The sequence below is a fragment of the Etheostoma spectabile genome, chromosome 4 (assembly GCF_008692095.1).
Source record: "Etheostoma spectabile isolate EspeVRDwgs_2016 chromosome 4, UIUC_Espe_1.0, whole genome shotgun sequence".
Taxonomy (NCBI): domain Eukaryota; kingdom Metazoa; phylum Chordata; class Actinopteri; order Perciformes; family Percidae; genus Etheostoma; species Etheostoma spectabile.
In genome coordinates this window covers 14,498,297-14,513,602 of record NC_045736.1, presented here as the reverse complement: position 1 = coordinate 14,513,602, position 15,306 = coordinate 14,498,297, and the positions used below count along the sequence as shown (strand labels likewise).

General features: G+C 38.8%; 1 protein-coding gene across 1 annotated transcript in view; it reads right to left on the bottom strand.

The window, feature by feature from the left end:
• pparg (peroxisome proliferator-activated receptor gamma) overlaps positions 1-15,306 on the bottom strand; it is a 29,428-nt gene that overhangs the window by 7,925 nt on the left and 6,197 nt on the right. Inside the window, exons 2-4 of the mRNA XM_032513569.1 lie at positions 5,860-6,156; positions 5,319-5,485; positions 2,189-2,327 (exon numbers count right to left, since the gene is read on the bottom strand). Of these exons, the coding sequence (XP_032369460.1) occupies positions 2,189-2,327; positions 5,319-5,485; positions 5,860-6,156 (603 nt within the window). The remainder of the gene's footprint in view (positions 1-2,188; positions 2,328-5,318; positions 5,486-5,859; positions 6,157-15,306) is intronic.

Below are 15,306 nucleotides of genomic sequence, written 5' to 3'. Positions count from 1 at the left end.
TATCTACCTGGCGCGCTATTGGCATGTTTAACACGATGACCATAGAGAAGCGACCAAGCAGCTTCTTGTTTACATTCAACATAGCGGCGGCCACCGAAGCGTAGCTGAGCACAGCAACTTGTTGATGCCGCTGTCGCTTCTCCGTCACTTGGATCTTCTGTCTGATTGGTTGAAGGATTATCCAATTGCATACAGACTCATATGAACTATGCCTGTTGGTCCCGCCTCTTGTGCAGAGAAAATACAGAGCGGACTCCCCAGACCAAAGCTCAATCTCAAATCTATTGAGCTTGGCTTGTTCATGGAATACATACGAATACTTACTTTTTGTAGCTATATGTACTAATGGTTCATGATAACAGCCTGTGATAAGCAGTCCTCAATTATTTGCCTTAATCGTATCTTTTCCATGTCATGTGATAAGCTTCTTTAATACACAACAAACAAATATTACTGGGACCACTAGAGGTGAACATTTAATATCTATATTCACATTATAGACACCACCACTGACTATCCCTGTAACAATTTGGCCACAATTAAGCACACGGACAATACACGGTTCAGTCATACCAGGTTTTTACCTAGTGTTGTTCAACATTTAAGACCGATTTCAGGTGGTGGTTTGCCAAATTTACGAATGTTGTAAATTCAACTGTATTCATACCTTTACATTAAAATAATGTCACTTTTTACAGGATGTTTAGCATTTTTTCTTTTACATTAGCTACATTAGATAATAAAAATAGGTACACCACTTCAAGTGGTGCTGTTTATTTTAATAAAAGACAACTAAAAATATTTTTCCAATTGATTTTCATTACACATAAAAAGGTATTGCTGTAATCTAGATTTGATGGCGAATGTGGTGAAAATGTTTTTTGTAATCTAACTGAAATTTGCTACCAAGTTGCACAATGGTTAAACCCTATTCTTTCTGTTAGTGGAAGTCATTAATTATCCTCCATTCAAGCCTGCGCTCAGCATTTACTGCAGAATGTGATTGTGTAATGCTGACTGTGTGATAAACGCACACCTTAAGCAAATAAATACAAACTAAAGTGGTTCTACCACCAACTGGCAACCAGCCCACAGTGGTGACACAGCAGGTTGAAGAAATCAGTTGCGGTCTATGTACTCTGAGATGTCAATCATTGATACATTAAAAACCCACACTTTGAAAGAACTGACTGCACCTCATAAGTAGTAAAGTCATTTGAGCGAGAGAGGAGGCAAGAAGACGGGACAGAGAGTTGAAGTGGCGGAAGAGAAGAAACAAACTATTATTGTATAATTATTGTGGTAGATGCCAGTAGCATACTGTAAACATAAAGTAGTTTTGCCGTTGAGCCTCAAATCCTCAGTACACAGATTCCAGTTTGACTCATCCATGTTTAAAAAGATTTTAAAAACATTACCAAACTAGAAAAGGCAACATCTTCTGGGATTTTTATATGCTTAGTTTAGCTGAAAGACTTCAGTGCATATCATAATAATGTTGTGTATTATGTCTTTACTGTATAATTTGAATCTTATTGTATTTTTGAAGTGACTATGAAATATTTGTCAAGGGACGAAAAAAGGACTTTTGGCTAACTCTAAAACAAATTAACTGGTTAGAGTTACTGTACCCTTTGAACAATTTCATCTTTGAATTATGCTGTTAGGGTGGCAGGTACATCACACGAGAGATGGGAAGTGAAACATTCGATACAGTTCAAAGACCACTGAGTAAGCAAAAGGCAACATATGAGGCAATAGTGTACATCGCTGCATGTACATATTACCGCCACACCTCGAAGACCAAATTGGCAGCGGTGTGGTGAAGATGTATCTGCTCTTCTCAGAGGGCATCAGAGGCAGAAGATTTCATTTGCGAGGAAGTGTTTCCTGGGCCAAAATTTCAAAGAAGAATCAGCCTTTTAACTTGAGTCTGCTGATTTAAAGTGTGAAGTGTAAATTGGGGTTCATTTGTATCTGAAGAAAAGGCATGGAAACAAAAACGCACATATGTACATACATGTGTACAGAAGCTTTGACTTCTCTTATTGTCATGTAGTTAGGCTTTTCATCTCACACGTCGGTTTATCTATTAAAAAAAGTGATTGTACACTGATTGTTTTAAAAGTGTGTGTGTGTGTGTTTGTGTGTGTGTGTGTGTGTGTGAGTGACAGTATCACCATCTTACCGTTGTGTGACATGCCGACATTGAGGCATTTCTGGAAGCGACAGTACTGGCATTTGTTGCGAGACTTCTTGTGAATGCGACAGTGAAGATCACAGTGATCGTACACCAACTTTAACCTGATTGTACGTCTGAAGAAACCCTAATAGAAAGAAAGAAAGACAATAACGTCAGATGTTGTTGCTAAAATATCCCCCTTTTCAAACAATTGCGTCATGCGTTGACCTATTTTAATGTAATTATTCTTTTTTTGAAAAAATTAAAAGTGATAAAATAGAAGGAAAAAAATCTTCTTTTCCTAAGACTGTATGTGTCTATAAATACAAAAAAAACGTAATCTGTATTACAGTTAAAACATGAGAGGAGAAGGTGGGACAAAAAAAGAGAAAAATGGAAATGGCGATTGATTATGTTCAGAAGAGATCCACTTTTTCCTTTGGATTTCAGTTTTCAGTTTTTTCTACTTCAATATTCATCATGTTATTGGTAGAGTAGCTCCTCAGAGACTGATAGATGTAATATTTGGTTGTTTCTAATCGTAAGGAAGTCAATCATACTGTCCACAATTGTGCATAAAAGCAGATTGTGTTTCAGGGTGGATTTATGCTTTGATGTTTTTTAACCTTAGGACCAAGGAAGCCATAACACTTGTGCTTATCTCCGCTAGTAACTATGTAGCCATGGTCAAACTTCCAACCCACACTCCTACACGCTATCACAGGTTTGCTGATGGCTGTGGTGTTTGTTTATGCTGACTAAAAAAGCTAATGGAAAGATGTAGACAAAATGAAAAAGCTGAGGGCTGAAAGGATTATGAGGAGAATTCTATTCATATCTGGACTTATAGGTGAAGTCTGATGTGTTTGGCATTTGCATTATTACGATCTACATATGTTCTTTTTTTAATCGGAGACTATTTAAAGCAGGAGGAAGTTAAAGAGGGTCAAGGCTCCACCTCAATAAAGAATGTTTTCTGTTTTGAAACAATTAAGTGTTTGCCTGTTTGGCTGACCCCTTCTTCTGGTGAGTCTCCCCTGAGACTTTAGCAGAACAATGACTACTGTATCTTAGCTTCATTCAGCCTCTGAATGTACAGTATGAAGTGCCTTGCACCTTGTAGTAAATCTAACAAACAGTCCTGACAGTGTCAGAGAGGTGCTGATTCAACCCTATGGTCATGGTCAAGCTTGTAGTTGGTTGTCAGGTTTTATAATTATACAAGGGATAAGGCTGGTGATATTCTATATTTTATTGTAACTTATTGTGAAAAAACAAATCCCATGAAAAATCTCAACTAACAAATAGTTAGTCAGTGTCCCAATACTTTCTACTTCCCGTCTGCTGCTCTAAGATGGTTCATTCCTACTAAACATGGAAATTGCACTGTAGTTTTAAGAAACTGATTACTCAAGCAGGAGTAAACACTGTAACACTGTCTTTGTTGGATACTATATTTAGGCAACACTGGGCTGTACTGATGTTATTTTTTTTTTACATTCAAAGCTTCTATTTAAGTTTTCCAATTAAGCTTTGACTCATCAGTCAGTCATCATATTTGATGACATAATCACCCTAAAACAAAGAAAAATCCTCGAACAATATCCTTAATTTCAATAAAGTGATTCATTGGATTAACTGAGTCAATATTATTCGATCAACATTCCTCAATGAATACAACTCGCCAGTTTTGTAAACATAAATACATGTAGGCAGCAGGCTAATCCAATCCCAGTAGGCTTATAGTACATGATACGACAGAAACAATGCTTTGGAGTTATTGGAAATGTTTGGATCCCAAGAATCTGAAAAAAATCCTTTCCCATTCAGAATAACAAAGTGTGTCCAAACGTTTGACTGGTACATTTACTGCATTCCTGCCTACATTAAAGTATCTTGCAGTTTAATAATTTTGCAGTTACTTTACACCTGTCTACCACAATAATATGTTATTCTATTTCATATATGTTACATGTCCTCTCTAAATTTTAACTTTTGCATTATTTTATGTGTCAGATTCCCCTGTTTTACTTACGTGATTTTCTTTTCATGCATTTAATGAGTATTGTAGGAGGGAGCCTGAGATTTTCATTATCATTCCTATAATTTCAATAAATTAATGCAACATTAAAAATATAAGACTATGTTGTGTCTGTGTTTTCAAAAGGTAAATTGCAATATTTTAATATAAAGTCATCTATTTGGACCAAAACCTACCATATTCTATTAAAAGTCGCCCTGCAACCTGCAGTCTAGTGAGCTTTCTCATTCTGCAGACACGTTTTGAAGGTTATGGAAACAGCCCATGTATAGTTGCTTTTCATGCCAATTTATCTGGAATAATTTCAGACCTGTGAAAATGTCTCAAAATATAGCACTGCTGCTGTTTCTGAAACTCCATCTCAGATGTCTTTGAAGGACAATGTAACATAAAGCTCCTCTTCTTACAATGTCTCAATGTTTCAAAGAAAATGGAAATATGTGTGAAACTTCCCCCACACTCTATTAGTTATTTATACTCTATACTTACAGAAAGACAGACAGACAGACAGAGAGTTTGAGGGGCTGGGTGTGCATCTGTAGAAGCATACGCCTATGTTGAGCCCTTGCAGAGTGGAAAATGTATGGGGCTTGTGGTTACAGTGACAGACATCAAAAAGATGACAAATGTATTATATAATTATTTATTCCACCAACATGTTTCACCTTACACCGTGACACACGGTGACAGAAAAAGGAAGACTAGCAGAGAAACAAAACTTTTGCAGTAGAAATTGTTAGACACATTGCCATTTCCTGACAATACTCTAGGCTGGTATGACTCAATTCTTTTCTTTTTGATCTTGAGAATTACTTTTTGAGAGCAGCAATCAATGTATTCTCAACTGATATGCATTGCAATTCTGCTCACTTGCATTTTCAGCCTCATTACTGTGATGTTTTGCTGCTTTTCTTTGACTTTTGGGTTTGAAACGCACACAAAAAAAAGCACAGTGATCTTGATTAATTGAGACATGATTAATGAAAATGGTCACACGTGTTAGCCCAAGTCATCTTGTGTTTTTAACACTGACTACACATTATTCCCCAGTTTGTCTTATTTTCATCTTTGTTTGTGACAATCTTTCAGTCCTACCTTACAGCCCTCACAGGCATGGACACCATAGTGAAACCCCGAAGCTTTGTCTCCACACACACGACACTCAATATTTAGTGCTGCCGGCGACGTATCATCCTGGAGCTTGGAGAACACGGGACTGTCAGAGTACTGTGGAGGCGACTCCGGCTCCAGCTTGATCAAATCTGATACCAAAAACATCATCAGGCAGGTAGGACACCATGTAGGCAGACAGATACAAACCTAAAACTTTCTTACTTCACTTTTTGAGTTTGAGTTTTATGCTCAGTTGGCTAAAACTAGTTTCTTCAAATGTGCGTCCTGTACTCTCTAACATGCTAACAGCTGTTCTCAGCAAAACTACAAATCAATATCTTGACCAATTCTCCTCTTAATGTTGTACCTTTGATGTATTTTCAAATTAAAGCTCTTGCATGCAAGGAGTGTAGCAAAGGATTCAGGTTTTACCTCCTGCAAGTAAGGTTGTGTGTGCATTTAACCCACATAAAGAAACTAGATACTATGTTTTAGCTCTGGTTAACCCAATACACAGACTTACTGTGGGTGTCTGGTTCCATCCTGTAGCTGTGCATGTTTGTGAAGTCCATGTTGGTCAGTTGTTCGTCATTCTGTGGCGGACTGGGGTCATAAGCCACCCCGGCGGAGGAGATGGAGGATACGAGCGGGGGAGACAGGGAAGACGGGATGGAGGAGGAGGAGATGGAGGCGTAGTCTAACGTAGACAAATGCTTCATGTCGAGAGAGTGGGAGCTGTCGTCCAGCTCTGAGAGGTCCACGGCGCTCAGACTGAATCCGACAGGCCAGGCTAGGAGCTGCTGGGTGTCTACCATGTCTACTGTGGAGAGAGATGAAGCAGTGACATGGCAGCTGATGCAATATCATTTGTTGACTGTATGTGGCCTTGTTAAAAGAAAACAGCACCAGAAGAACCAGAGAGAGGAGGGGAGGAAGAGGAAGGCTGGAGAGAGAGGATGAGAATAAAAAAGGAGTAGAGAAACAGGAGAAGGGAGAAAGACAAATCTACATGCTGCGTTACACCGTGTTAATGGTTAAATATGTCCGTTCAGAAAAGCCCAAAACATAGTTCCTATGCACACACACACATGTGCTCCACACCAGGATGAGTGCCCCACCCCCCAGGTCCTCCAGTTCATTCCTGAAGTCTGTCTGTTATCTAGTAAACAGGGAGACAGATTGTGACACAGCAAGTACAAGACGAACTCTGGCACTAAGGAACGTCTTTTCTGCTCAAAACACCGTCTTCCTCTGTTGCTGTTTTGGTGGCTTGCTATGTGATTGCCCAACTAAAGGACACAGAGAGCAGGACTGTTTGAACCTCTGTCTGGGGCCAAGGATGTAGAATTTTAGCTCTTGGAATGGAACAGAATGCACCTTTTGAGTGGCAAAATGCGTTACTGATTGTAAATTAAGAACTGTGCTGGCATTAAAGATTTGCTGTAACATTGTGCTATCTGGAACCCTTTAAACCTCTTTGCATTTTATTCTTATTTTTAAATCTTTAAAAACAGGTCACGCATGTTTTAGTTAGTAGTTTAATTGAAATAGGCTAAATAATTAAAAATAAAATTGCAAACTGCATACAGCAGCAGGGCAGTGCGTGTGGCATTGACTCAAAATAACCCTGAGTGCCATCGTAATAAAGGAACCTGTCCGTAAGCAAAGTTATGTGGCTCATTGATCTGTTTTATGGCACAGAGGAATAAACTATATCAGACTTTAGCTACACAGATGATACTTGTTGGTGGACTTGTTAGTGAACTTCACTGTTGGTTTTGGTCTTTTCCTGGGATTTGCTGACACTAAAGAGAACATAGTATACCATACTTATTATGCTTTAATAAACTCTACACAAAAAATGAATACATTTACCTGAAATATGTATGAAAAATTAACTTCACCAACATTTAAAAAGTCTTGGAAATAGATTTATGCGACACAGGTCCCTCTTTGCAAATAAATGAATGGAGGCCCTTCAATCATTCTAATATTTAACTTAGATGGTCAGACATTGTTGGAGAGAGGTGAGCCGGGATGGTCAAAGTCCACTCTTCAGAGGTTACTTTGTGACTTTTCTAAACTACAGACCCCACAGCTATAAGTAAATAGTTTGAATCTGTTTCAATCTGTAAAAGTGTGCAATCTTTGTTCCAGGATCTTTTCCTTCTGTGTGTTCCAAAGGTTAGAACTTAGTTGGGGAAAAAGGCGTTTAAGTTTGCTGCTCCCTCTACCTACAGCAAGTTACAGAAATCCACAAAACTTAATGAGCTGGTCTCCTCGGTCGCTTTTAAGAAGATGTTGATTGACTTGGAGGCAGTCACATCTGGCTGCAGATGTTTTGCCTGATGTGTGCTTGACTTTGAGGGATTTGCTGTTTCAGTTGTTTGATGTTTTTAGTGTTTTTGTGTATTTTGTGTTTGTATGTATAAGTGTAGCCTGTCTTGGCCATGACACTCTTGAAAAAGAGGTTTTTAATCTCAATGAGTCTCTTCCTGGTTAAATAAAGTTAAAACAAAATAAAAATAATAAGAAGAAAGAGTAAAAAACTAACGCCAGACAGAAAATATCCTATTCTTAAATGTAGCAAAACCATTTGTTCCTACCGAAAACATACAGTACATTTAAAAAAAAGGATAACATGAAGGCAGAATACTTTTTCCAGAAAGAAAAATTCTGTCTGCTTAAATTCTGACCTTGATTTAAACTGAAGATAAAAAAGGGAAACTAGTAGTATCAATAGAGTAAAAGGTCTGTGCATTGAACCACCTGGCCTGCCAAACAACCTATTGTAACCAACAAGAGTCTCAAAATAAACCTCCTCTAATCAACCTCAAGTGCCTGATTTAGAAAAAAATGTAACAAAGAATGCGATGAATTATGCAACAGTACAAAACTAAAATAGCAATACTCAGATGGCACAGCAGCACCAGTTATAAAAATGGCTTGAAATGGCTCCAAATTACTTGGCAAAACATTCCTGTGTAGCAAACATCCTCTTCTCTCAACTACTTATTGTTTCCTTTTTACCTGTTTGGACCGTGGCAACGGGAATCAGTGACCCCGGGATCCACTTCAAATTCACATTAACTATGACATTGTTTCAGAACAAGAGAAAGAAAGTGTGTGTGTGTGTGTGTGTCCGCAGGCTTTAGCTTCTACTGTCTTGGAAGCTGCTGCAGGGGAAAATGCTGACTATAAATAACCAGAGAAACCTGGTTATTTTTCTATTTGTTGGCAGGTTGCCAGCCAATCCAAACCCAAAATAGATAGAGCAGTGGAGCGACTTGTGTTCTGGTTGGCATCAAGTCACCATGGGGACAGAAATCTAGTGGGAGAGAGCTCGGGAGATTAAGAGCAAGAGAGAGATAAAGTGAAATGGGTGACAGAGAGCAAGTCCCCAGACCACTTCAAGAAACCAAACTGCACCCTAGAGGCTTCAAGAAAACCCCCTTATGTTAGGAAACTCATGCTCTGAACACAGCTTCAAAATACAACTTAGAATGAAAAAAGGAAGGTGGCTGCAGCGTTGCAGTTCAACCAAGGTGCTTAACTAATGTCGTAATCCAGAGCAAAACCAAGTTTGTACTGTATCTTCTCTCCTGAGAGTGTACACAGAAACATTGAAGAAGAAAATCCACGTTGTTCACATCTGTGAGTGCTGTGTGGACAAACACCCTGTCAGACATTATAAAGGGTTACAGATGATCAGTAAGATTTAAGCAGTGTGTACTGTGTTTGCAAAGGTGTGCGTGTCAGTGTCTCCTGCCAGTTCTCAGATTTCCACATGTCAGAACTCGTCTTCCAGGTAAGCATGTAGGAGTACTTTCTATCAGCTATTGCCTCAGACGTGACATAATAACAAAAAAGGCCAACGGCAAGCTAGGCAGGTCTGGCAAGCTACTGTAGTGACAAGACAGACTGGCGGTGTGTGCATATGTGTGTGTGTGTGTGTGTGTGTGTGTGTGTTTGTGTGTGTGCATCAACCCTTTAATATAAAAGCTTTTAAAGATCTTTGAATGGACAAAGACAGAAGTGGGAGTGAAATGAACAAAAGTACCATATGACAGTTGGATCATTAAAACAATGATAAAACAGTAATGTCAACTTCAGGAAAGGGCGCGATGGAGTCCAGTTCAGGAGAAAAGAGATGAAACCAAGAGGTCAAGCAGAAAGAAGCGAAATCTTTCCTTCAGGGACAAAGTTGCAAAATGCATGAAATGTTTTCTAACTTTTTAATATTTCTTCACAACAGTAATGATTCAGTCCAATGGATTGAAGCAAAGGTGGGGATCAGATTACTGCACAGAAATAGTTTTATTGACTTTATTGAATTAGCTTTCTATCATCTAAAAGGTTTATATACAAATAGCCCAAAGAAGGAAAAACACAACTCAACAAAAAGACTAAGATAATGCAATAAGTTCACAAAGAATAAGCCCTGGAGTCAGAAAACATCCAATATATCGTCATCATTTCTGAGGGTGTAAAAACCTACTACACTCCTACACAATAAGTCATCTAACTAAGTCAAACAAAGAAAATGCACAAGGTGAGGAGTAGTTTAGGACACGAGAAAAGCAAACATAGAAACACCTGGTATATTTAGTAAAGTGAGACAAAAGGCAAAACCTGCCCCGCTGCATTCAGAGGCATTTACACTCTTATCTTACCTGTTTGAATAAAAACTATGCTCCCTCTCTGAGGGTGAGAACTACACCCCTAATTTCAGAGCAGACACTCACTCGACCAAAAGCACTGTTGGAAACATGTTTTAAAATGTTGAACGTATTTTGTTGGAAGTTAATTGAGTTGCTATGTGAAAACTCTAAAATTAGGATACAACATATACAAAGGAAAACCTGTTCATGAAGGTGTTTGAATGCAGTGGGTTTTTCAGACAACATAACTAAGTAAACTGCAATCAAATAAATATAACCATGTTCCTTCTAGTAGAGCTGTGTATGCTTGCTTTAGCTCAGTCTAAAAGTTGACAACTTTTCTTGCTGCTGCCTTTATAACATTCTGACAACAAAATGACAAGTTGCAGAATCTTTCCCTTCCAAAGAAAAGGTTTTGTTGTTGTTTTGTCTGCAATGCAAGCCAGTTGTGTTTCAGTCCTGTGTGTATGATTTTGTGAACACAGAGAAACAGAGAGAGAGGGAGAGTTAGAGCTCTGTGACTTCCTGACCTCTTCAGGTAAAACAGCGTGTGGTTCAGTGTCAGTGACTAAAACAAAGAAATACCCGCCTGCGTGTATGCCTCACAGTCCCCACAATTTCTTTGAAGAGAAACGTGTGCTTGATTTTTGCCTGGCTTGTCCTGCATTAGGAAACTGTGGGACGCAGTTTAAAGATCACATGTTGTGATGATAATGCTGTGCTTCCCTGGTAAGTAGCTGATTTGACCAAATAAGTTATTCAGCAGACGCTCAGCGTCAGCAGGGTATAACACGCTGCCTGCCTCACTCTTCAGGAAATTAGCACTTACTTTTTTTTCTCTGGTAATGTGAAGCCACTATGGGCAGAATTACCTGAAAGGGCCTTCCCCTTTTGATCAAACAGGAGAACAGTGGAAAACCAAGTGCAGACATAGTGTCAGCCAGAGGTCTGGACTGCCCTCTTGACAGAAACGAGAGTCTCCTCGTGTCTGAAAACCCACTCCCTCGTTTGGTACTGAATTTACTCATGCAACTTCAAAGCCTGGCACAGAGGGAGGTAAGAAACCATAATCTCTGTCTACATGGCACAGCTCAGAGTTATTACGCACCCACTCTCTGATTTCTATTAGATCTTTCGTCAAATGTTTGTGTTTCAACATCCACAGCTAGAAAAGTGGAGTACAGATAAACATCGGGTCAACTGAGGTCAGATTCAGGGGCAAGGCAACACTTCTTACAAATAAAATTCCAAAAATTTTAAAAAAAATCTGCATTTTCTGCATTTTAAAAAGCATAGTCATCTACATATTTTACAAGAACACAAAGTAAAAGAACAAAGACTCACTGTCTCACATAACCTAGTTACAGATATTTGTTTTGCTCATTTTGCACTCATACGTCATTAATCTATTAACTGGTGGGTTTTGAGTTCCCTTGTGCTACCAAATATCACGAACATTTTATACACAAACCCAAGCAAGCTGATTAGGGTGTCTGAGAGAAGGCATACTCCATATCAAACAAAACTGGTTGACCAAGTATCTCACTGATAAGCACCAACGCTCCTACAAAACTAAAAGTGGAAATCGACTCACACATCACGCTTACAGTAAAAGCTCAAAAGTATTCATTGCAGCTATCTGACAGCCTAGCCTTTATCAGATATAGCAGCAGACTGGTCTTTGCATTCATTTTAGATGTCCTACGTTACTCATACATTGATTCAACGTGATGAACAGAATGACAGCTACACACACACACATGCACACAAACAGGGTTCAGGACAGTCCACTCACCCTTCTTCTACCGTTTCAATTCAGAGTATTCAGTGTCAGCTCACTGACCAGCAACCAAGTGACAGTAACAAGAGAATACACTGGTGTGTGTGTGGTGTGTGTGTGTGTGTGTGTGTGTGTGTGTGTGTGTGTGTGTGTGTGTGTGTGTTTGTGTGTGTGTGGTCATGCTTTTCCTCAGGAAGTGATGACCAGTAGAAAGGGAACTACACACATTTTCTTTATCTGAAAGGGTCTGGGCTCAGCAGAAGTTCAGACAGCTAACTATCATGTGGCTTGTGTGTGTGTGTGTGTGTGTGTGTGTGTGTGTGTGTTTCTCTTTCATTCCTTATTTTTGTATGTGTGATTGTCTCAGTGTGATCATACAGAATATATTTGTGTATGTGTGCCAGTGTGAAAGTTTTTTTTTGTATTAATATGCTCTTCTGTATAAGTGTGTGTGTGGGGGGGAGGGTGTAAGGTGGTAGACATCATATGCAGAATATTTCCTGTTGCTTCACTCTAACAGGCGACCTTATCATGCCTCTCTGGTTGCACTTCTCTCCCTCTGCTCAGTCACCCAGTGTCGACATGACAGCGGTGACGCATTCGCTGCTGCCTCCCCATGCAAGACCAACACAGCTCAAGCCTGCTGGTTCTCTTATATTTTTTTTAAAAATGTCAATGGTGTAGGGCAAACAGATTTCAGGAGCGTAGCAAAAACATCCTGTCATTCTTATTTGTATTCAAATATGGCAGATTTAGCATGTTAAATCTGTGCATAAAGCACTGTAATAGTAATGATGGGCAAAAAATACGTGAAATTGTCTGACCTGCTCTTATGTATTGTTTTATTTATTATTTTCATGTGATAATTAAACATCTGGCTGAGGGATAACACTGACATGTTTACAGTGATGTAATCAATGTGCATTGCCTTTTCAAAATATGAACGAATAAATACAATCAGGATGAAACAGCATCCGGTAGATTACTTTGTCTCTTATTGTAAATGTGTTCAAATTCTACTAAATATGATACACAGTAATGATCACACATGTTCCCAGACATAAAAAGAGAGAAGAGAAGTGGTTTTGTCTAATTGTTTATAACCTTGGGAAATGTCTGCCTTCATTTTCCTTTGCACATAATTATGTGACTATACAGGGGTGCACAGAAAATTAAAACTTACTTATATAAGTAAAAAAAAACTGAAACACTTATCAAAGAAATGAGTCAGAAGTTACAGACTTACTGACTGACTGAACAGCTTTGATACAGAGAGTCTCATTTTTTTTTTTTTCACATATAATGAAACAAACCAACCTCAGTCCTCCTAAAGTGGAGCAAAAAGTGGATCAACAGAAAAAGGGGCTCAGTTCTTTTTGAGTTCACATTGTCAGTTTACTTGAAAGAGGACTCAGTTCTCTTTCTGGTCCACTTCAGAGGAGGTCTGAGTACTGTTTGTTCCAGAGGTTCACAACTGTTGACTAATAGGTCTGAGTTCTTTAGGAGAACTGAAATTAACCAAGCGTGAAAAAAAAACGTATTCACAACTGTGTCATTTTACCCAAAAGTGTCAGGGTTGGACAGGTGGGGTCAAGTGGTGTTACATTAGCTTTACAATAGCTTCCACTATCCTCAAATTACAAATGTGCACCGGGACAATAATCCTTCCAGCAATGCAGAGACAATTATAGAGTATGCTGAACTGCACATTTTACAAGAGGGAAAGTCATCAGTTCTTTGAAAGATTAAGACACAAAAAATAACATTCAATGGTGTTTAGATGAGGTGAGTGCTAAGTATCTGATATGTTATTGGGATGAATTAAACTGAATTTGATCACCAGTGTACAGATTTAAGATTTGCATTTGTAGGTGTTGTGGGTGCTAAAACTAATCATGCATCAAAGAGAGAATCCATTATCAATGCAATTGTAATATTAGAATTAGAATACTACAATATCCAACACAACACCCCGTGACGAGTGCCAAGAGCTTGTTTTCTTTAAGGCAAAGTGAACAAAAAAAGCATTTGCGCTCTCAGTTGTAAACATGGACTTCACCTCTGATGAGTTTCACCAACCAAGCAGAACTCTTACTCTGTGTTCACACTAAGAGATTCATAAGTGGAAGCAGGCACTGTGGTTGTTAGCTGCTTGCTGCTAACCCTGTATGTTTGTATCTACGTAATGTTTTTGCCGAGGGGCTGCATCGTGTTGTTTTGGTAAGCTAGAGGAAATGTGAAACTAGAGCCTGGAGACTGTGTAATGCAAAGAGTAAAAATGTGCACACTTTTAAAAAAAAAATCTTAACAGAAAGAAACACATCCTGAACAAGGACGATATTACACTTTGGGCAATAGGTAGGCTACAATCACATTCCTGTATGAGGTAAACTAGACTAGGTTCAATATTTCAGGAAATGGTATTTTTTAAACTTTCTTCACTGAGAGTTATATGAGAGGATCAATACCACTTTTGTGTCTGTGCACTATGGAGCTACAGCCAGGGGGTGATTAGCTTAGCATAATAACTAGAAAAACAGTTGTCCAAAAGTTGAAAATATTTAAATACACCTGCCAGCCCCTCTAAAGCTCATTAAGTAACATATTGTATCTCATTTGTTCATTTTAAATACAAACAGAAACGTAAAAACTATTCGATGGTTTTAATGGGGAATTAGGGCTCTAGGTCTAGTGTTAGTGCGCAGACATGAAAGTGGAATTGTTCTTCTCATCCAACTCTTGGTAAGAAAGTGAATAAGCATATCAACCAGACTGTTAACGCTCTGTACTAAAACCTGATGAAGTCATAAATACAGTAACTAAACACACCACACTTTATGATTTTATCTTCCGATTGTCATCACCAAAAAACACAGATTTGAACAGACTCGATTGGACTTGATTGGTCCATGTCCCTGCCCTAATTTAGCAAAATATGTGTTTTATCTTTAACACGCATACGCACACGCACACGCACACACGCACGCACGCACGCACGCACGCACGCACGCACACACACACACACACACACACACACACACACACACACACACACACACACACACAAAACAGACTATATAACAAAACAAAACAGTTTTTAACATCATTCACATCATTCAATTATCCATCTTGATGGGAAGGATACACCCCTCCCCCCCACACACACACACACACACAGATGTTCAGGATATGTTCGACATTGCTGTCAGAATCATATTGTAAGGGGGACATGAAGGGTGGGCCTTGTATCATCAGACTACAAGGTGACTGAACTCCTATGAACAGCATTCTGGGGGATTGTAAAGAAAATATTGGACCCTTTCATTCACAAAAACATTTAGGAATAAAACACATTGTGCTCAAAATACATCTGCATATACAATACAAGGTTATGTCAGCACATTGGAATTTAAAGACTTACTATTTAAACTCGGATTGTGTGCAACACACATGGGCAGATCAGTACACAAACACGCATGGAAAGAGAGAGGCTAAGATATAAAGAGAAATCCCTGTTGAGGTGTACATC